Raw genomic sequence first — 22,564 nt, forward strand, 5'->3', positions numbered from 1 at the left:
AAAAAATAGTGATACGATATATGATTTCCATTAACAATTTTTAAGAAGCCATTACCCTTCGCTACAAAGCACTGCAAAAGTGCAGGCGTTAAATTATAATTTCATCTGGTGTGGTACACACGTTGCTGACACCGCTGAACCGCAAGACAGATATCACTATTCTAACTAGTTGAAAAGAATCTGCTTCTTGTTCACTCGTACACTTGCTAAAGTTACTGAAGTTTTATTAGTTTAACGCCTTCTTCGCTAAAAAAAAACACTCACTATACAAACTATATTTAGCCCTGTTGTCAATTTGTGACATACTTTTAAAGTAAAATACTAAAACTAAAACTGTTATGTACATTTTATATTGCTATATTTTTATATATTATAAACAATGATAATGAACTAGCTATATAATACAGTTAAAATAAATTGGCAGGTGACTTGATGGACGAAGAAAATGTATTAGATTTTCTAACGAGTCTCGAAGCGATGGACAGGCCGGACAGGATAGAAGAAGTGAACAAAAAAATTTTATCCAAGATCATCGAAGACACGGAATACGTTGCCGTACTGTTCTGTAAGTACAATACTGGACTTAAGTCGTTCAATAATTTATAAAAAGAACATCAAGAATATAATGAAAAACTTGTATTTTTGTAAATCACTAATACAAAGTGATTAAAATGAGTAATAAAGTTCTTATTGTATATGTATTATACCTTATATTGAACGACAAATACAATATTCTAAAATTTGATAAAGCATGTTCAATGTGAGTTAAATGTATGTCAAAATGTCCTAGTATTCAGTAGTTATTTATATAATTACTATTAAACACATGTGTAACATTAGTGAATAATATTAATTATTATTTATTAGTTAATTGTGACTAAAATGTAGTATAAAAATATGTATATTTACAGCACTCTATATTAACAATAACATTTATTGATGAAACACAGTTAATGTTGCTGATATTACCACACAGTCTATGGATATTAAAATAAATTCACTTTGGAATCGGGATAAAAGTGCCAACGTTTTCCAAAATCAAAACACAATTTTTCAATATATATTGTTTCTTTCCAAAATAGGTTCAAATCTCCAGACTTGTGCCGCTAGCAGTAAGTATACGATAAAGTACGCGAAATGTATACCCTCAATTTTGTTCGCTTTCATCTCGACTAACACACTGTGAACTGGATTTGAAAATCATGATGTTATATTATATTTTATATTACAGTCAAACGGTGAAACTATATATAAGAACGATATTTGTGTTACACAAAACAATTTTATTGAGTATATGCATATAATATATGTACATCTTTTTCAATGAACATGAACAAATTCATGATTTTATAACAGTTCTATTTACAACAACAGAAAATCATCAAATACACAAATTGTATATTGCTGCTAAGTATAAAGAGCGTTTAGCATTATGCAGTGTTATGTTTTAGATAAGGAATAACTTTTTCTTTTGATATAAAAAAAATTTATTAAAAAACCATAAATATGAATTTCTTATCAGCAGCTTAAAGGAGTTTCCTATGTATACATGTCAATACAACTCTGAAGATTTAAATTCCAGAAACAGAAAAAAGGAATGAGTAGAATTTATATTTCCTTAATATCTGAGAAATAGTTCTTAAACTTTATCTATCATAAGGAAGTCAGGTATATTATTTGGCAGTCAGAGAAGAAGTGTTTGTTTAGTGATTATATTAAGCACACCGTACATTGAGCTTTTTTATATAAGTAACAGATATGAAGCCAATCTTAAAAGCTTGACTACTTATATTTTCTATATACTAATAGTATCTGAAATCAGAGCTTAAATTATAACTGACAACTCAGTTACTTAATATGTGAAATAAAGCATGTTATCGCCTATTTTATGGTGTTTTTAATCTGCAGTATGTTTCTTTTGAACTTTGTCTATTATATTTGACATTCAGAATGAGATACATATTTGAGGATACTGCAAACTAAATCAATATACAATATTCACAGAGCTATTGAGCTCCTTAATTGGTGAGAATAAGAAAGAACTAATTTTGTGTACTATATGCGAAACAAAAACACTTTAATTGCTCACATAATTTGTGAAATGAAACGCTTAATCAGAGCAAACTGATGTTCTTGACTTACATTGTACAATCTAAGTCTTGATTGAATGACATTTTTAATATGTCAAATAATATTATATTATTGTTATTTTCATAAATTTGTTAATATAAAAAAAATATAATATATCAAAAGAAAAAAGTTATAAGTTATTTAAGACCCTTACGCTTATTATGCACCATATATACTTAGCGACCACCATAAAAGAAAATGGCTCACGTTATCATATCTGCATGATTTGAGACGGTGACAAAATTTTCCGAAGTGTTCTTGGTTTGTATTTCATTTTTTTAATATTGCAAATGCTTCTATGAGACGATATTCTTGAAGTCATCGAATGGTTTGCAATTATTTTTTTTCTTCGTCTTTTTTACTTTGTCTTTTAAAATCTTTTTAAAACTAATGTATTGTTAAAAATGTGGAAGATTACTTTAATCAGTCTGCATACATTTGGCAGTCAGCCAAAATGTTTAATTTATTATGAATCACGGTCCTTGAAACAACATTAAACTTTATTGCCACATTACTTCAAATGAAATAATTTGAATCCCTTGCTTTCTTATTAAAACATACTTTTACTCTTTTATTATCACATTATTAGGATCTAAGACTCCAAATATGTTTTGTTTAAATAGTGTGAATAAATAATGAATTTTTAATATAAATACAGATAAATCAATACATAAACCGTATTCATTATTATATGAATCTTAAATAGAAACATACTAAAACTTCACTATAAATACATGTAATATATAACATCACTTACCAAAGAGCTACATTGTGTATATGTTATTATAACGCTTATGCTTCTCGATGCTTTCTTGTAAAAACAATCTACTTAACATAATTAAAACGCCGTTATACTACTTATTGTATTAACTGTGTTGCAAATGTGTTTACACCAGACAAACCAGAATGCAAAAAATGCTCCAAGGCCTTGCAGGAATTAGAGAATATTGATGATGAAGCCGATCAATTGGGCATCGGTTTTGTGAAGATCCACGACGAAGAACTAGCTGAAGAGTACAACTTAGGAGACTTGCCAAAGTTGGTTTATTACAGACATCAAATACCTGTGATTTTTGAAGGTGAGTCTCAAAATTGTATTCATCTTAATTACAAATGCGGCAGAGGAATGAAAATAATGACACAAAATACGGATATAAAAGGTCCGTCCCCAAAACCCAGAATCAGCAAAGTACGAATAACGGCTTTATGAAACAGTTAATGCAGGCAGTTATTTTATTATCAACACGATAATACTAAATTACTGTATAATCATTTTGTTTCAAAAATTTAATAATTTAAATAGCTTACGAAACTTTGAAAAAGTGTGTTTTTAGATGGAGAAAAGTGTATAATAATATTAAAATAATTCAGCACTGGAGGCACTAGCCCAGTTATCATTCGTTTCAGTTAGATATATCACAATGCAATATTGAGTTTTGATAACAGAATCACTGTTTTAAAAAATAACTATAACAAATACTCAGGATTGTGCAGTAAACTAAAATTGAATTGAATAGTCCGCACACATTCCCTAGCCTGACTAAATATAGATCGTCACAAAAACATTTGGTTCCTCTGCCGTACTCTAATTTTAATTCAATTGTATTAACCCAATTCATAAAATCAGGCGAATTGAGCAAAGAAGAAGACGTGTTGGAATGGCTCGTGGCTAATAAATCGACCGGAGATGAAGAAGATGTTATTGAAGACGTCACCGCTAAGACTTTGAATACGCTAATTGGAAACATTGATAATTTAGTCGTTCTCTTCTGTAAGAGTATTAATATAATAACTATATTTTATATATCGTTTAGTATGTACTTATTAAAATTTATTTATAGATGATCATGATGATGATGATTCAATGACTGTATTACAAGAGCTTGAAAAAATCGACGATGACTGTGATAAGCACGGCATTCAATTTGTGAAAATTGACGACGATAGTGCTGCTAAAGCATTCGGTATCGATTCACTTCCTGCTATTGTCTATTTTGAGAAGCAAATTCCAAGTTTATACGACGGTGAGTTAGTTAGCTCTATGCGTTAATATTTTATATCAATGTATAATAAAACAATATTTAATTTACATTTAACAGGCGATCTGGATGATGAAGATGAAATACTAGAATGGCTCATTGGACAATTGGAAAAAGATGAAATCGAAGATGTCACCGACGAAATGCTGGATAAGCTCATTAAAGAAGGAAAAACAATGGCGGTATTATTCTGTGTGTATTATTCACTTAAAATTAGTTATTATTCCTATAATTCTTTCTTTTACAATAGACAAATTATGTATAGTATTATTCTATTAAATTATTTTATTTTAGACGACAACAATGATAGGAAATCTCTAAAGGTCTTGACTGAATTGGAAAATATTGACGATGAATGCGACACAATGGGAATTGTATTTGTTAAAATCGATAACGCTGAAGAAGCTGATGAATATGGCATTGAAAAGATTCCAACTCTTCTGTACTTTGAAAAAGGCATACCGACACTCTACGAAGGAAATTTGGAAGACGAAGAAAAGGTTTTGGCATGGTTAAAGTATCAAACTGAGAGTGATGAAATTGAAGATATAACCGATGAAATGTTAGACATCATGATTGACAAAATGCAATATGTCGCTGTACTATTCTGTAAGTATAGATTAAAATATTAACATATATATACATGATGAAGATTAAAAATTAAAACAATTGTTTTATAGATGATAAGGATCAGAAAAAAAGTCAGAAAGTATTAGCTGAATTAGAAAACATTGATGATGAATGTGATCAAAATGATATTGCATTTGTAAAGATCGATGACGATAAAGAAGCTAAGGAATATGGCATTGACTCTTTCCCGACCATGGTTTTGTTCGAAAGGCGTATTCCACACGTGTACGAAGGAGATTTAATGAAGGAAGATGAGCTCCTCGGATGGTTGTTGCATCAGAAAAGACATAGTGAAATACCAGAAGTCACCGATGAAATGATGGATAGACTGATAGAAATTTCTCCATATTTGGCAGTAATATTTTGTAAGTAATTCATATTTAAATAATATATTGTTAATACATGTATATTTAATTAATATTTATTTATTAATTTAGATGATAAAGACGATAAACAAGATATAAGAATATTGAACGAATTGGAAAATATCGACGATGAATTGGAAAAAGAAGATATAATCATTGTCCGCGTAGATAACAACGCTGAAGCAAAAGAATATGGAATCGATCATCTCCCTGCTCTCGTATACTTTGAAGAAAAGATTCCGGCTATTTATGAAGGCGATTTAATGAACGAAGATGAAGTATTAGATTGGTTGATTAAACAGAAAAATACAGCAACCATTGAAGAAGTCACCGATGAAATCTTGAAAAGTTTAATTGAAGAACATGAATATGTGGTTGTTTACTTCAGTAAGTATTCTTATGGAACATAAATATTTTGCTTTAATGGTTGAGTTATCATATGAATAATCTATTTTAGGTGGAAAATGTGAAGAAGGAGAAGACTGTGACAATATCTTAGATGAATTAGAAAATATTGATGACGAACTTGACGAAACTGGAATTATATTTGTTACTACTGAAGATACTTCCATTGCTAAGAAAAATGGTATCAAAAACTTCCCAGCTCTAGTGTTCTTTAGAAACAAAGACCCGCTACTCTATAAAGGTATTATTTTAATTAATTATAATTTTTATACAAATATCTAATATAACTTTATATACTTACAGGTGATGTGGAGGATGAAGATGAAGTACTATCTTGGTTAACTGATGAAGATACATTAGAGATTCCCGGAAAGATTGAAGAAGTCAATACACGAATGTTGGAGAAAATTCTTGAAGAAAATGAACACATCGTCGTATTCTTTTGTATGTATATTTTTTATTTGTTTAATATATGTATATATCGGGTCAGTATGAAGCTACTCTCTTTTGAGAGAGTTTTTTTTTGCTTAGACTAACATTTGATATTTTCATCATCACTCTTTTTTATTTTATTTATTTTAAATCTTCCGCTGCAACATGACAGACCTTAAGCCAATGCGTAACTACTACTAAATAATTAGTGAGACACAAGACTGAATTTATACTCTGTAAATCAGTAATAAATATTTTTTTAATTATAAGAAATTAGTACAGCTTACAATCAATAGATGTCACTATGCACGACCTATTTTATTTGATTTATTATTTTTAAACTAGTAAAATCTAGAAAACCCTAATCTGTGATAATTGATCAAAAGTATATTTATATCACAAATTTCGATCACTTGACACGATAAAAATCTATATGGGATTCAAACCCAAGTCTTTTAGGACTAGTATGTATATTATATTAGGATGCATTTATCAAAATAAATATTACTAGTATAATTTATATTTCATTGTTATTAATTTATTGTTAAATTGAAATTGATCAATAAATATATATGAAATAATAGTGCATACTAGTTAACAAGAGGAAAAAATCATTTGAAAGTATAAAAGTTTGCTCGTGAGCTGAAACTTATTATCTGATCTAAAAACTTATAAAGTAAAAACAAATTAAATACCTGAATAGTAAAACTCGTTATATAATATATTCTTATTTTATTTATAGATAAAGAAGGTGACAAAAAGTCACAAAAGATTCTTCTGGAACTCGAAAACATTGATGACGAATGTGAAGAACAAGACATTGATTTCGTCAAAACTTCAGACGAAGGAATTGATAAAGAATACGACCTTCCATCGTTGCCAGCACTAGCGTTTTACCGACACAAATTCAGAACAATTTACGACGGTGACTTAATGCACGAAGAAGCAATTTTAGACTGGGTATTGTCTCTGCATGGCTCGACACCGGATATCATTGAAAACGTAGACAGAAAAACTTTGAACGTACTCATCAACGACGTTGAACATCTAGCTGTATTTTTCTGTGAGTAAAAAGTCAATATGAATGCATTACATAATAGTAATATCAACCATTTATATTACATTAAAAAAATATAATAATTTAAAGAAACTAAAAAATCACTGCTTTTTTTCAGATAGTGATGATTGTGATACATGTGCCACAATTTTGGAAGACTTGGAAACGATAGACGATGAAACTGATGAGAATGGCATACAATTTGTTAAATCCAAAGATTCTAAGCTAGCGTCCGAATTGGGTATCTTTAGCTTCCCGGCTTTGGTGTACTATGAAACGGGAGTGCCTATAATGTTCGATGGTAAGTCGTTGTTTTGATTATTACACTCGAAACAAATCACAATTTTGTTCTTTTATACGAATATCCTATAATGTATATTATATATATCAATAAAAATACTTTACAAATTAAACATATTTTATAGGTAATCTAAAGAACGAGAAAAAAGTTTTACAATGGCTTATTGAACAGAAAAGTAAGAATCCACATCCTTTTACATTTAGATAATATTATCGATTATTTATTATGCGTATAAATGTATTCTTAATGGGTATGACTAAATGTCCAATGATAATAGTCTAATTGATTAATTTTTCACGTAAAGTGCATGTGTCTTTTCATATTATTATTTATTGTTAAACTTTTAAAAAAATGTTATTAATTTTGTAAAAGCTTTCCGCTTTGGCTCTACGATTTAATATTATTATTATTATATGAACTTAATATAGCACATTGCTATTTTAGCAGAGTTCATTGCATGAAAAATACTAATGCCAACAGGTAATGATAGTGAAGACGATGATGACGATGACGATGACGATGATGATGATGATGATGATGACGACGACGACGACGACGACGATGACGACGACGATGACGGCAGCGACGACGACGACGACGACGACGATAACGATAGTGATGAAGATAAGAAAAGTACGAAAAATAAAAAACGGGTTATGAATACTAAAAAGATAAATGTACAAACAAAAAATGTAAAATTGAACAAGCAGCCTGTATTGAAAAAAAAAACAATAATCAAGAAAAAATATTTAAAATCTGATGATGATGACGACGATGACGACGATGATGACGATGATGATGACGACGACGACAACGATGATGATGATGATAGCGACGACGACAAAGATGATGACGATGATGACGACGACGACGATGACGACGATGATGACGATAGTGATGATGATGATGATAAAGTTGATAAGAATGATGACGATGATGATGATGATGATGATGATGATGATGATGATGATGATGACGAAGACGATAATGATGATGATAGTGATGATGATGGTGGTATTATTTCCAAAGTTAAAAGATACTTTGCAGGTAATTCATGACAATGATTTGATAGTGTTCCCTGTATATTAATTGCTGGAAAGCTACCAACATTGAAAAAATGTCACTGTCTTACTGCAATCTCCACATCATCCATATGCATGGTTAAATAACAAACATTACTACATATATACTACTGCCAGCATTGAATTTTAATCATTGTGATATTGCAAAATCTTAAGTTTGTTTTTTGTAAAATAGTTGCCGTCTGCAGACAGTTGAACAATGTATATTTTTCGATAAGCTTACCAATCTGCTTGCCAAATTGTCTGATCTTGTTTACTAACAACACGTATTTTGATAAAAAGAAACAGATAGTGCTCGATGTTAAATATATTGAGCATTTTTTGTTTAATTTAAGCGTGTGTTAATATAACACACATGTATAATACGTGTTCTGAAATATTGTTTACTGCCTGCAGGCGATGGCTGTTTCTACATTGGACTCGGAGGAAAGTCGGAGTTGCCGAAGCCCACGTATGAACCGTACCAATGCTGCCCGGCCAAAGTGAAGGCTGCCACCAAAATTCCAAAGGCGACTCCGTCGAAATTAGTTAAGCCCGTGAAGACTGTACCTTCAAAGACTGCTTCGCTCGACAAGAAAAACATTAAAAGTAAAGCGATTGCCGCGAAACCAGAAAAGGGAGGCAAGGGGAAAAAAGGTTTATTCGAAAGCGATAATATCTGGTGGTGGTAAATCCACATTATAGCCCTATACTTTAACATCAATTACCATACGAACGCATTTAAAGAATGCCATGTTAAAAAATACCATCCACGAGCCATTTGTAATGAGGGCCTCAAGAGAACATAACTTTTATTATATATACTGATATAATATATCCCGGTAATAATTCTGATAATGATATTTTACTTTAAATATTCATTTTAACGTGTGCATCTAACTTGCTTTTGCGTATTAACAATGCATTTCAGAGTTGTGTTCCCTTGAATCCCTTAGACGTTGGATTTATATAAAAAACTACACGTTCACAGAGAAGAACATCTTTCTCCATACAACACAATTTAGGAGAAATTGTACCAAAGTTGTTTTTGTTTATTTAAATATATTTTTATGGATGTTAAAGATCTGTATATTGTTATAAATTTTAATTGGTGAAATTGTACTTATTTCATCGGCGCGACTGAAACTGTGAAAGTAAATTTTAAAAGCAAAGGATTGTGATGATGTCCAAAATCGTTAGTCAACCGAATAGTTTTTTTGTTATAAATTTTATAAAATGTTATGTTTGATACTTTAATGATTTAATATATTTTCTTACATATCATTGTTATAAGTGAATCGATCAATGAACACCGTGATCATAAAAAATCATAATATGATGACTGAAAAAATAATTAAAATATAACATCGATTTTTATACGTTTATATAATTGAAAATGTATTTATTAAATTATTAGGTACATTATTTTTATACCGCACCCAGTTTACCCACTACACATTATTGTTTGGCAAAGAGCTATTTAAGCTCTCAATTTATTTTAAAATTTGCGTTTTTGTACATATAAATATAAAATTAAAATATTGTTAATTTACTTTGTATTTTGAAACAGAGTTGTAAAATAAGGCAGGGTTTGTAAGTGTAGTATAAAAATAATGTACCAATTATCGTAATAGTTTGTAAGTCTTTTTTAAATCCGATTTAAAGATAGTTTTTTATACAATTTTAGGCTAAATCCATCTTGATCGACAATCCTTTCATTCAGTTATATTTTTTTAATATTTCAGTCATAATATTACCATACAATCAGTTACAATACCTATAAGAAATTTTGATAGAATTGTGCTTTTGTCATGTTATGCACATAAGAAACAACTATTGTCATTATGAAAAATTTAACATTGCCCCTTCCCATTGTATTTGTAAAACACATTTATGTATATTTGGTTAATAAACATTTTTGTTACTAAGTTTCATTTTATCATTTTTGAACAAGACACGCATGCATTATAAATATGACGAAAGTATACCCTGAGAATCACAACGCATGAAGTCTCATCGTTTCGGTGAGTGCTTATCAAAGATTATTCATTTTCAGAAGTAAATGTATAAAAAAAGGATGTGGACCCACTTACTTTTCTATTCAATAATTCTGCTTAAGTAAAAAACTGCAAACGCGTTTATAAAATATTATTATTTTATAGGAAATTTACTAGATGAAGGAACAGTACTCAAGTGGATGGTTAAACAAAAAAATGATGCCAGCATTGAAGATATCAAAAGAGACCAACTATTTAAATACATAGAGACCAAAGAATTCTTGGCTGTTGTGTTCTGTAAGATTTTATTTAAAATTTAATTTATATTGTTTAGTATTAAAATGCACTTTTAATTATAGATAAAGATGACGATCCTGATAGTCCTAAGATATTGAGACATATAGAACTTATTGACGATGAAGCTGCTGAATATGGAATTAAAATAGTTCAAACAAGCGATCGTCTGATGGCAAAAAAATATGGTTTCCGTAATCCACCGGGAATCACATATTTTAGAAAGGGAAAATATATCAATTATGACGGTGATATTGACGACGAAGAGGAAATTCTCGATTGGCTGACGAATCCTGAAAATATGGAGTTGACAGATCACATCGAACGGGTCAATAGTAAAATGTTCCAAAAGATAAGACAGACATCTGATTATGTCGCAGTTTTCTTCTGTAAGTGTGATTAGAACTCTAACATATAAACAATATATTACCAAAAATAACTCATATTTAAAACTAGCCATTGGTAGCAAATTTTCAACAAATAAACCATTGTTTAGTTTGAGATAGCCATTCTTGTTATATATACATACATACATTTATCAGTTCTTCAGAAATAGTAGATCAATAAATTCTTACTCAACATCAAGGTTTTTTTAAATATCAACTTTTCAACTACTCGTTTTAAATTAAGAGGGAATAAATATACTATTTATTCTATATGCTGGTATGCTGCGACATGAATCTCTAGAGTCGCGTCAACGTGTATACATATGTATATGCCAGCTTCGAAGTTATCATCTGCACTTTCCAACTCACTTATGGCAATAGCCATTCAGAGTTTTAATTCGCTGATTTACTGAGTGCCAGCTATGAGGAGTTTTATGTTTTTTTTTAGTTTTTGTTTCTACCATTGTGACACATTAGACCAACCTTTTCAGTAAGGTTAGATATTTATTTTTAATTATAAAGGAATAAATATACTATCTTTTCTATCTCGCTCGAAATTTCTACATTGTATTGCGTTATATGAATCTATATAGTCGAGTCAACGTGTAAATGTATATGCTGGTTTTGGTGAGGTCATCCACACTTGGCAACTTGCCTATAGCAGTAGTTATTCAGTGTCTTAATATGCTGGCATTGTACGCTGATCAGCTATGAGCTGATCCAAATTATGTTTTATGTTTTTTTTCATTTTTTTTGCTCATTATGACGCAGTGAAGTAACCTGTAAGGTTAATTTTTTTGAGTAATTATTATTATTATTATTATCTATTAACTTTAAATTATGAAGGACTACATATACTATTTATACTGTTTCCCACGATATTCATGGTATACTGTGATATGAATCTCTAGAGTCGCATCAACGTTTATGGCAGTTGTCATTCAGATTTTAATACGCTAGCATTGTATATTAATCTGTTTAATCTGAGGTATGAAAAGCTGGTCCAATTTATTTTTAACGATTTTTTCATTTTTATTGTTGCTCATTGAGGTTATTTGATCACAATGGTCTTATGTAAATATATAAATAAATGTAGGAAAATAATTTTTCATGATTCTTTTAAAGATTTTGCACAACTTTGATGGTTGTTTTCAAATAAGCACATATGATGGGCTTTCTACAAACTGTTGGATAATATTGATTTGTTTTCATCCGGATATTTACAGTTAATGGACTGATTATGGTCTAGCAATATTCTTAATTACATTCATCAGTTAAATTTTCTATGCTAATTTAAGATGTCAAAATTGTAAATGTTTATTTTTATATACTGTTAAACAAAAAATATTTTTAGAATATAATTAAATAAATATTACATGCAAAATTTCAGATAGCAGTGATTGCAAACAATGTCCCAGAGTGTTGATAGAAATAGAACACATTGACGACGATGCGGACGGAGCCGGAATCAATTTTGTAAAGATCGACGACAAGAAGATGGCCAAAGACTTTGGTGTTTTTGCGCTTCCAGCTATATTGTTCTTCAAAATGGGTTCTAAAGAACCAGTTATATATGCTGGCGATTTGAACGACGAAGAGCAAATTCTCAATTGGCTCTTAACGCAGAAGGATCCAGCCGGCGATGTCATAGAAGCTTTGGAAGGAGACGAATTGTACAAGCTAATCGAAGATTCGTCTTCTTTAGCCGTTTACTTCTGTAAGACTTAATTTTTATAACAGAGATACATCTTCACATCAAACACTAATGCTCTACAACAACTTCTATTATGTTAATGCTTTGTGAAACATTTATTCTTGATGAATATACATTTTTAATATATTTAAATATATTAACATAATGCAAAAAATGTATTTCAGACCGAACATTATTGTTTACCAAAAGGAATGTGATGACGTTTGATACTGACATATTGCTGTATAGGTTTATTTGAACATAAATCAATCACCAACTCTTTGGTTTAACTGCAATTATCGTATTCATCTTGTAAAACGTTGCTTCTTCTTTTTTATTAAGAAAAATGCATATTGATGTGCTTTTTATAATGGAACTTGGTTACAAGAGCATAAATAATGCTATTATTAAGCATTAAAAACAATAAATAAAATACATAATTAGTACGAACATACAAATAAACGAGTATATTTTTGATTGTGTCATTGATTGAATGATAAATTAACAGCTGTATTATATCATATTATCAGTCTTCAATCTTTATTAAGCTAAATAATATAATATTAGAATATTTTGAGAGCTGCCAAGTTTCATTACAAAAATATTTTGCAGGCTTATTTACATTTTTATTTATTATACTTAACGTTTACAATTAAAACTTTACAAATAAAATACAATAAATGTGAACAAAATAAGTTCATATATATAAAATCGACTGTAAACGACAACATGATAAATACTTATTAATATAAATGGTTAAATTAACTCATATTTGATTTAATTGTACATTAATTCTCTAGGGAACAAAACATTGTGTGATGTATGCAATTCCAAAGTGATGCGAAAAATGCGCGCCAAGAAAGAACACGACGCTGCGAATCATGCCGACGAAGAAGTGCACGAAGGAGAAGAGGGTACATAACACCCCTCGAACGTTGCTTCTCTATAGCAATATAACATACTTAAAGCTTTGTATCTAACATAAATACAGTATCCGACTAAATTATTAACATCCAACAGACTGAATAACAAAAAAGGAAAATGAATTTCCCCTTAGTTGGATATGTCACTTCAGATAATCGCTAACATTATGTCTTGTAAATATCACTATGTTAGAAACTGAATGTTGAAAGATTAGTTGTAGTTGTTACATTAGAATCTGAATGTCATTAGTGCATATTACGTAAGCGGTGTACGTCGGTGAAATGTCGAGAAGGTAAAGTGTTTTTAATGTACTGTTTTTTATATATATATTTATATATTATATTATTATGAAGAGAAAGAAATTGTTCTATTAAAAGTTATAAATATTATTAGAAATTTAAAAATAATTTTCTTTCTTATGTATTTCATTGCATTAGAATAGTAATGTTTTTTTATCATCTTTAAAATATCAACTTTAATTGTTATTTTAATAATATTATATCAATTTAAGATTCTGATGAATGTGACCAATGTGCTGGAATATTGGAAGAATTGGAAAATATTGATGATGATTGTGACAGATATGGAATCAAATTTGTCAAAACTCAAGATTTCACTGTAGCAGAATCATACGGCGTTAGCGACTTCCCGGTTCTAGTATATTTTGAACACAATATACCAAACGTTTTTGAAGGTAATATCTATCCGTCATTCCACTTATTTACATTAGTATATCTGTATGGCAATATTTCTCAAACTGTTGTATTCGTTTAATTGCTTAGGACTGCATCATAAAAGAAAATGATTTGCTTGTTATTATAAATTAAATTTAGGAAAATCTATTGATTGTTAATTCAAAGAAATGGCATATTTGTGAGCTATCTACCGATGATGACAAGTCTATACTATATTTTATATATAATTTTCACTAGTCTTTTCCGTCATTTCATGAAAGTAGCTCACAATATAAGTAGGAGTTACTGTTACTGGAATCTAAGTACCTTCCAAGAGAATGAATACTTTCTATATGTAACTCTGAAAGCGATAAATTTTATAAGAGCGAGGTCCTCAAAGTTAAAAATTTGCAAAACATGACAGTGATCGCACTGAATATTTATTAAAGTAAGAAATAAAATTTATGCTGCGGCTCTGCTCTTGCATTCTTTGCCACACTATATAAATTACAAATAGTTTTATATTATGAGGGGTAAAATTAATTGAAATGGACCGTCAAGGCAAACGCAAGCAAAAAAGGTTGGGAAACTGCTGTAGCCGACGTTACTTGCTTGCAGTCTGTAATGGAGTGTTACTATATTGCAGTGCTTCTTTTTGCTCTGATAAATGTGGAAGATATATGATTTTATAATTTAGTCAACATTTAAAATATATTATAAAATATGTAATATATTGTTTTATAGGATTATTGGCTGAAGAAGAAGAGGTGTTGCAGTGGTTGATCACACAGAAAACTGAGGATAGGATTGAACTTATAACCAGAGTGATGCTGGAGACAATGGTTGTAGAGACTCAATATTTAGCTGTATATTTTTGTATGTTATATAATTAAATTTTATATTACATATAACATTTTCTGTATAATGGTACTGATGTTAATTTTAATATAGACAAACAAAACTGTAATATTTGCGACCAAATCTTAGAAGGATTAGAAAACGTTGACGACGAATGCGACGTATTTGGTATTCATATGGTGAAAATACAGGATCCACAACTTGCAAAGCGTTATTCTATTAAAACGTTCCCAGCCATGGTATATTTCAGGTGATTTATTTTATTATTCGAATCAACTTTTCCCACTCGAAAGTAGTTATGTTGAGTTAAATGAAAACCTTAAATATTTAACGTTAAAGATATGAAAGGACATCATTTTTCTACTTAGCCTTCATCGCGTTTAATACAAGTAAAATAAAATTAGACTATGTGTACAGCCACTAGTGCACCTATTGTTGCACCTCTTTGTTGGACCTGAACCTCTTTCAATGAATCGTCACTTAAAGCGGTTCAAAGATGTGAATATCACTGGGAAGTACAGATTTTGGATATTTGCTACTGTTGAAAAATAATTATATTGCAAAACATTGTCATGTAGCAACAAAACAGCTGTTTTAATCAGAAGTCCATGTCGTTTAGACTATATTGCACATTGAAGATGATTCGTATATTGGAATGATAACATTATATCTCCTAAAAATGTAATGATCCTAAAAGTCCATTAAGAAAGTCAGTTGTGTGCAGAATATCTTAGGTTTTTGTAAGATAGTACAGTGTCATACTTTAGCCGCTCTCTTGGCTTCCAATTGGTGGTAGTGAACCCATTTTTTATCACCAGTATCAACTCGTCCTATGAAGGCATCGCCTTCTTAGGACGAGTTTGTTTGTGTTGTATCTACTTTACATTAGTGAAGCTATTTCGTTCTCCGTTACTTATCAATGTCTTCAACAGCAGCTATAGACTCTAACGTTACTACTTTGTGTGTCTGACTTTGTTATGAAGCTCACGCTATTTCAGGATTTTCTAGTCCACTCATACACTTGCTGTATTAACAACATACATCACCATACTGAACTTTCATTCTTTGATACATTTTAATGGGTTTTATCTCTCACTACTGCTGTGCCTTTGTGCTACATGTCACTCTTTAGACCAAATGTAACACTGCTGCCCGGTGCTTAGAAATTTTACAGCACATTAAATGTTTTCATTTAACTTACCGTCGTATTTGATTTTTTGTAAGTGTTTTTGGGTGGAAAAAACTTATTGCTATTACATAAAAATAAAAAAAACTTTATTGTTTATAGAAATGGAAATCCATTAATATTTGAAGGAGATCTACAAAACGAAGATTCGGTATTGGAATGGTTAATCGACGATGATAACAGAGAATTGGCTGATGAAATTGAAGCTGTCAACGACCGTATGCTTGAAAGATTGATGGATGAATCTCCATTATTGGTTGTATTTTTCTGTAAGTAAAGCTATATTTACTCTTTGATATCAAGTTTTAAGAAAATCTCTAAGAAATATTTTTTTATAGATGACGATGATTGTCCTGAATGTGACGATATTTTAGAGTCACTCGAGCAAATTGACGGTGAAGTTGATCAATATGGAATTGACTTTGTGAAGATCGCCAGTGATGAAGCAAACGCTAAATTCAACATAATAAACATACCGTCGTTGGTTTACTTTAGAAAGAGAGTGCCGATGTTGTACGACGGAGACATGCATCACGTCGATAAGGTTCTTTCGTGGCTTACCTCGCAAGACGTCTTTGAAATTAAAAATGAAATCGAAGAAGTGAACAAAAAGATGCTTGATAAACTCTTGGACGAGAACGAATTTTTGGCCGTTTATTTCTGTACATATAAAAATCATAACGGTATCGGTAACTTAAATTTGTTTATTTATGCTATGATTGTATTTTAGATGAAGTCAACGCACCAGAAAGTCGCATCGTTATTGATAATTTAGAAAAGATTGATGGAGAAACAGATAATTTAGATATCACATTCGTTAAAATGGGAGATGCTAGGTATGCCAAAAAATGGGGTGTGACTAAACTTCCTGCCATTGTATACTTCAGAAAACGTTTTCCAAGTATCTATAGAGGTTTGTAATAATAGTTTATCGTATATTTATAGTTTAAAGTTGCGTCAACTGGAAGGAAGTGCTGCTATACCATTTTTATTAACTATCTTCTATTTCAGGTGACATCATGTCGGAGACTGAAGTATTGGAATGGTTAAGGAAAAACAGATTCAGGCAGCCGGAATTAAACATTTTCATGTACGCCTTAATTGCGATATCCATAGCGTTTGTAATGTACACTGCCTTTTTGCTTCAATGTTTCAAAACGCCGCCGCCGGCACCCGCTCCACATCCAAAACAAACGTAATGACATCTTTAAAAGTAAAAATGTTATGTTCAATGTGATTTTAGATTATACCTTATCTTTTAAGACAACCATTTGAATGTTACTTGTGTTTTCAACAACCTGACAAATAAAATAAAACACAACAATGTGAAATTTATACACGAGCAGGCGAAAAGCCTTTATGTAGTACATATGTACCGATTGTGTTCTAAAAAGGGGTGTAATCTGAAAAGCTTCAAAGGTTTAAATTTCAAAATATATTTTTATACTATTCCAAAATTATTATCATTGCTCGTCCTATTTGTATTATTTTCTAAATGTTTCTGAATAACATTAAAAAATAATATATGTATATGATCCACATCCCGAGATACGCTCGTTGATTTAAACATTATTGGTGTATAAGATTAGTCGTTTATTAAAAATAATTGAATAAAAAACATAATAAATCATTAAAACCCCTTGTGAAGAATCTTATTTCAATGGATAAATTAACGTCTATTATTCACAAAAAAACATGCGTTAAAAGGATGAATGAATATAATATATATGAAATATAATCCTTTTATTCAGATTTGCATTTTGAAATCTCATAATGAAATCATGCAAATATTTATTCTTACTGAAAATATTGTTTGATGTTGAATATATAATAATATAACATTATATTGGATTCAGATTATATTTTTTCCTTATTGTTATATCTCATACACTGATGGGTTTGTTTGAGCATGGCCAGACGCATCAGATTACAACATATATTTCAGATCAATATAAAAAATCATAAAGTACCTACATATCCAAACCTTGACTGAATTTTGAAACATTAAATATATATAAAAATATTTATTTTTTAATAAAGTACATATGTATTTATTATAGAAAAATAAGTCATGCTCATCTAGTTTATTAATTTTCAATTCCCAAATGAATTTATTACTTAGCGTAAGGATATATGTTAATTTTTTTTATTTAAATCATTATATTAACATATTCATCGTCGAACATCATTTCGTTATATATTATATATGTATGATATAATGTACTGTTACACTATTTTTTATATTGTCGTTCATCAAAGTTATCGTCGTGGAAATTATAGCAGCATACCGACCAGATTAAGCGTTGTTTAGAAGAATCGACTCGGTTGACGTTTTCAAAATGATTCAATATACAACATTCAACAGAGCGTTGAAAGTCTATTTTGTATCATACGATTGTAAATAATATACAGTGTATATAAATTTTATTAAAAAAATATATTAAAAAAAGTATTTTATTTACTTATAAAAAGAGCTTTACGTAAGAACAGTGATGTTAATTAAGAAAAAACATAATACGTTTTCATTTGTGAAATGAAAATCTTAAATATATTTTAATTTTAATTTAATGAATGAAAAAGGTAAAAGGGACAACCTTTTTCTAATACTTTAAAATGTATCGCTTGATATACTTCTTAGTCGAACCTAAACCTCTTTAAGCAGATAAAATAAGTCGACGTTACTACCATTAAATGGGCATTATATTAGGAAAGAGATTGTACTGGTAACAGATACCCACTCTGCTGACACTTATTAGAACTACAAAACATTATAGACGATGTGGTGTACTAAATTCTGGTTAAAGAAGTGACGCTATTACGTTCACTGCTAGTTAACAGTGCCTTCAACCGCTGCGATGGACTCCGATGTTAGTACTTTGTATTTCTGACTTATTTCAGAATAGACAATTACAGAAATTATGCCGCTTTGGAACTTCCTTGTTCACTTGAACATTTACTGTATTGACATGTATCACCATACTGAACTTTCATTCGTCGATGCATTTCAATTGGTTTTCCTTCACTACTCAAAAAACAAATTTTGGGCTATTGATGTACCATTGTGCTGTATTCATCTATAGGCAGCTCTAAATGTGGCATTGCTGCCAAACAAAATACTCAACCGGTCATTTGCAATCCATGAGTTTCGGTATATTCATTTTAAAATTTGAACCCTTATAATTCGATTCAGAAATTGCAGTCACTATCCCATTAGTTAAAGTTTAAAAAAGAATGAGAAATATCTGGTTACACACCTACAATTTACTTTTCAAGTCAAGACACGTATATGAAATCAATATTATCATCAGCACTGTTTCTTATATTTTGAATTTTTTTGCAAAATTCTGAAATTACGTCTCTGCTAATCCGCCACTAGATGAGTTACTAAAACTACTATAAAACAAATTTGTTTTCAAAGTTGTAGTCGTCGAAAATAACTTTAAAACATTCGTATAAATTCAATTTTTAATAAAAATTAGATGAATTTTTTGATTTCGAACAATGGGTTTCTAGAAACCTTTGATTTTTAACAACAGCTTCTGAAAACCCATGTAAACATTATGGTAACACAACTGCCCCAACCCCATGAATAACTCTCTGCACCAAATCTACTTAAAAATAAATTAATATTTTTTTGTAATTAATTTGTCTCCTGATTACACGAAAATACTGAAATATGATTTATATAAATTTAGTTATATAATATATTAATAAATATAATATTACAATTTTGTTAAAATGTCGCAAACGTTTAATTTATTTAAATAAATTATTTTTTTACAAAAGTGGTCATAGCTTTATAATTTATTTTATTAAAGTGAAATATTTTTAATGGTTTTGCAACTATCTTCCGCGAATTGCTGCTTAATAAATATTTTAAAGCAATTTAAATTTTAAAAAAAGCTTATTATTTTATGTGTATTTTGTACTACAGTTTATCGCCTAATAAAAAATAAAGTAAATATTTAATGTCTATAAATAATATATTTATAGACTTCAAATATAAAATTAATAATATATTTAAAAATATTCATAAAATTTTATTTTAGCAAATGTCGGTAAAAGCTGAAACTGTGTTACCAGCCTAACTTGCCGCCGTGTGACAGGTAAGTTAGTTGCCGACTGATTGCGGTATTGTGTGGTTGTGTGTTGATTCTTATGGATGTTTTAAATGTAAGTTTACCTTTCGAATACTTATAACCAAAACTACATAAACCAGCAAACTTTTAAATCGACCTCTTACCTCTATGAGTGACATTCAGTAAAATCATCTAAAAGTCCGTTAAAACAAAGAGCCAACTTCATGTGTGTTTGACGTTTGATTTTTAAAACACATTTGTACAATAAAAGTTTTATTTCCTTCCATTATCGATCAAACATTAATTAGGTTACCTTTATTTTTTAATTGTTATGAGTGAATATGTTTTTGTTAATCGTGTAATGACTGAAAAAATTGTGTTATGGTTTTTTAATGGCCGCCGTATCAAAAGTTTAAAATATTGTATTAATTTAATATTGAACGTTGACCTTGAACATCAAATTAAACTACTCATTGTCAAGGTCTAAGTTTGCTTTGTATTATTAATCATTATGTCTTATTAGTGTTGTTATATAACCGATACATAATTAAATTTCAATACCACCTTTACTCCCCCGGTCTTAACGATGACTCACTATAGTAATTTAGCCCACGTTTTATTATTTAGCATAATATAGAAACCCACGTTTTCTTTATTTGAATACGTTTGCGCATTATGAATAGACTTCGACGTAAGTTTATTCGTGCAAATATAATTTTGAATTATTTGACGTTTAGCGCTCGCAGCGCCAACGGCAAAAAATGTAATAACAATTAAATGTAAAAATTATAGAAATCCTATATGGTCTAAGTGCAAATAATAATAAAACAAGTTAATAAAAATCATCGATAATTATTCAGTTGAGCATATGTATATTTGAATGTGCCTATCACAGAATGTATTTCTATCAAACGACTATTATCAGGTGATTTGGAATTTTGTTGAGTAAATTAAATACGATACATTAGCTATATATAATATATACATATGTACATATGTATAAATAGGATATAGTTCAACAAAAATATTCTTAATAACTACCACTATTCTCAAATAAGTATCTTTTAATAACTTCTTACAAGTTCAATTTCCAGTTTTCAATTGTTAAAAAATCTATAGCCATAGCCGTGATAAATCATTTATAACATTAAAAAAATAGCACAGCAATAAAAATACATATGAAATAAATGTATTGATTGGTCATAAGAATCGAAATTATCATATATCTATTTTTAGAAAGACGTTTATCTTTTAACAAAAACAGTATATTATAATATCATAAATTCAATAAGAGACAATTTCTTTAAAAAGACCATATTTACTAAATATGGCTAATAATATTTTAACAAAGAAAATACGTGGCATAATAGTTTTAAATACATAAGATAACATAACATTTTCGATTACATATGATAATTAAACTCACATTTTTTACTTCAACTTCATATTTTTTCAATTAAATTTGATAAATAAACTGTGCAGTCTATCATATTATATTTGATTTCCATAAATGTATTATGTTCATTTTTATATGTGAACTTAGTCTAGTGTATACTCATTTGTGAGCATTTAAATGTCAATTTACACGTTCATTCTTTGTGTCTTAAATTCTAAAGGTTTAATTTACATATATGTATGTATAATAATTTGACAGTTGCTACGGTCAAAATTATTCGAATTGTAACCAGTGTTGGAATATATATTGTGGTAAATAATTGTGTTTTCTGCGGGGTTTTTCATTGTCAATTTATCGCCTCTTAAAACGCTCTTAAGCACAGCAACTCCCTGCTGGAGGTTAATTAATATAGTATATACACATGTCATTCAATATATGGCTGATTTAGAACAAACGTATTTATAAGTAACGCTGACATAAATCTGTGGAGCAGTCGCAGAACTTGTACCCATTCCTTCTAAAACCATAAAAAACAAGACAAGCTATCCTAATATTTTGAATTAATAAAACAGTTATGTTGAATAACCAACTCATTAAAAAATAAGGTTATAAATATCATTTACAGTCTACAAATATTTTATTTTTTGAAATTGTTCT

General features: G+C 29.5%; 2 protein-coding genes across 11 annotated transcripts in view; both read left to right on the plus strand.

Annotated features, from left to right (window-relative positions):
- hlk (hulk) overlaps positions 1-18,073 on the plus strand; it is a 38,441-nt gene extending 20,368 nt beyond the window's left edge. The window contains exons 3-26 of one of the 9 annotated variants that reach the window (XM_088197059.1): positions 425-565; positions 1,083-1,112; positions 3,027-3,209; positions 3,758-3,901; positions 3,972-4,154; positions 4,230-4,361; positions 4,464-4,778; positions 4,850-5,164; positions 5,237-5,551; positions 5,622-5,810; positions 5,873-6,013; positions 6,744-7,064; positions 7,177-7,359; positions 10,583-10,714; positions 10,777-11,100; positions 12,488-12,814; positions 13,591-13,704; positions 14,226-14,408; positions 15,133-15,264; positions 15,340-15,496; positions 16,535-16,701; positions 16,771-17,094; positions 17,163-17,345; positions 17,444-18,073. In XM_088197059.1, the coding sequence (XP_088053185.1) occupies positions 425-565; positions 1,083-1,112; positions 3,027-3,209; positions 3,758-3,901; positions 3,972-4,154; positions 4,230-4,361; positions 4,464-4,778; positions 4,850-5,164; positions 5,237-5,551; positions 5,622-5,810; positions 5,873-6,013; positions 6,744-7,064; positions 7,177-7,359; positions 10,583-10,714; positions 10,777-11,100; positions 12,488-12,814; positions 13,591-13,704; positions 14,226-14,408; positions 15,133-15,264; positions 15,340-15,496; positions 16,535-16,701; positions 16,771-17,094; positions 17,163-17,345; positions 17,444-17,631 (4,823 nt within the window). In that variant the 3' untranslated portion in view covers positions 17,632-18,073. Of the gene's footprint in view, positions 1-424; positions 566-1,082; positions 1,113-3,026; positions 3,210-3,757; positions 3,902-3,971; positions 4,155-4,229; positions 4,362-4,463; positions 4,779-4,849; positions 5,165-5,236; positions 5,552-5,621; positions 5,811-5,872; positions 6,014-6,743; positions 7,065-7,176; positions 7,360-7,483; positions 7,535-7,839; positions 8,407-8,837; positions 10,349-10,582; positions 10,715-10,776; positions 11,101-12,487; positions 12,815-13,590; positions 13,705-14,225; positions 14,409-15,132; positions 15,265-15,339; positions 15,497-16,534; positions 16,702-16,770; positions 17,095-17,162; positions 17,346-17,443 lie in introns of those variants that run through there. The other 8 variants (XM_088197061.1, XM_088197060.1, XM_088197062.1 and 5 more) reach the window with 8 other exon arrangements.
- Positions 18,074-20,545: 2,472 nt separating this feature from the next.
- jar (Myosin heavy chain 95F jaguar) overlaps positions 20,546-22,564 on the plus strand; it is a 30,109-nt gene continuing 28,090 nt past the window's right edge. For both annotated transcript variants that reach the window (XR_015811271.1, XM_088196584.1), the window contains exon 1: positions 20,546-20,605. The gene's annotated coding sequence lies outside the window, so the exon portion shown is untranslated. The remainder of the gene's footprint in view (positions 20,606-22,564) is intronic.

The sequence above is a fragment of the Plectrocnemia conspersa genome, unplaced genomic scaffold (genome assembly GCF_051122295.1).
Source record: "Plectrocnemia conspersa isolate PC_06_02 unplaced genomic scaffold, ASM5112229v1 ptg000011l, whole genome shotgun sequence".
In the NCBI taxonomy this organism is placed as follows: domain Eukaryota; kingdom Metazoa; phylum Arthropoda; class Insecta; order Trichoptera; family Polycentropodidae; genus Plectrocnemia; species Plectrocnemia conspersa.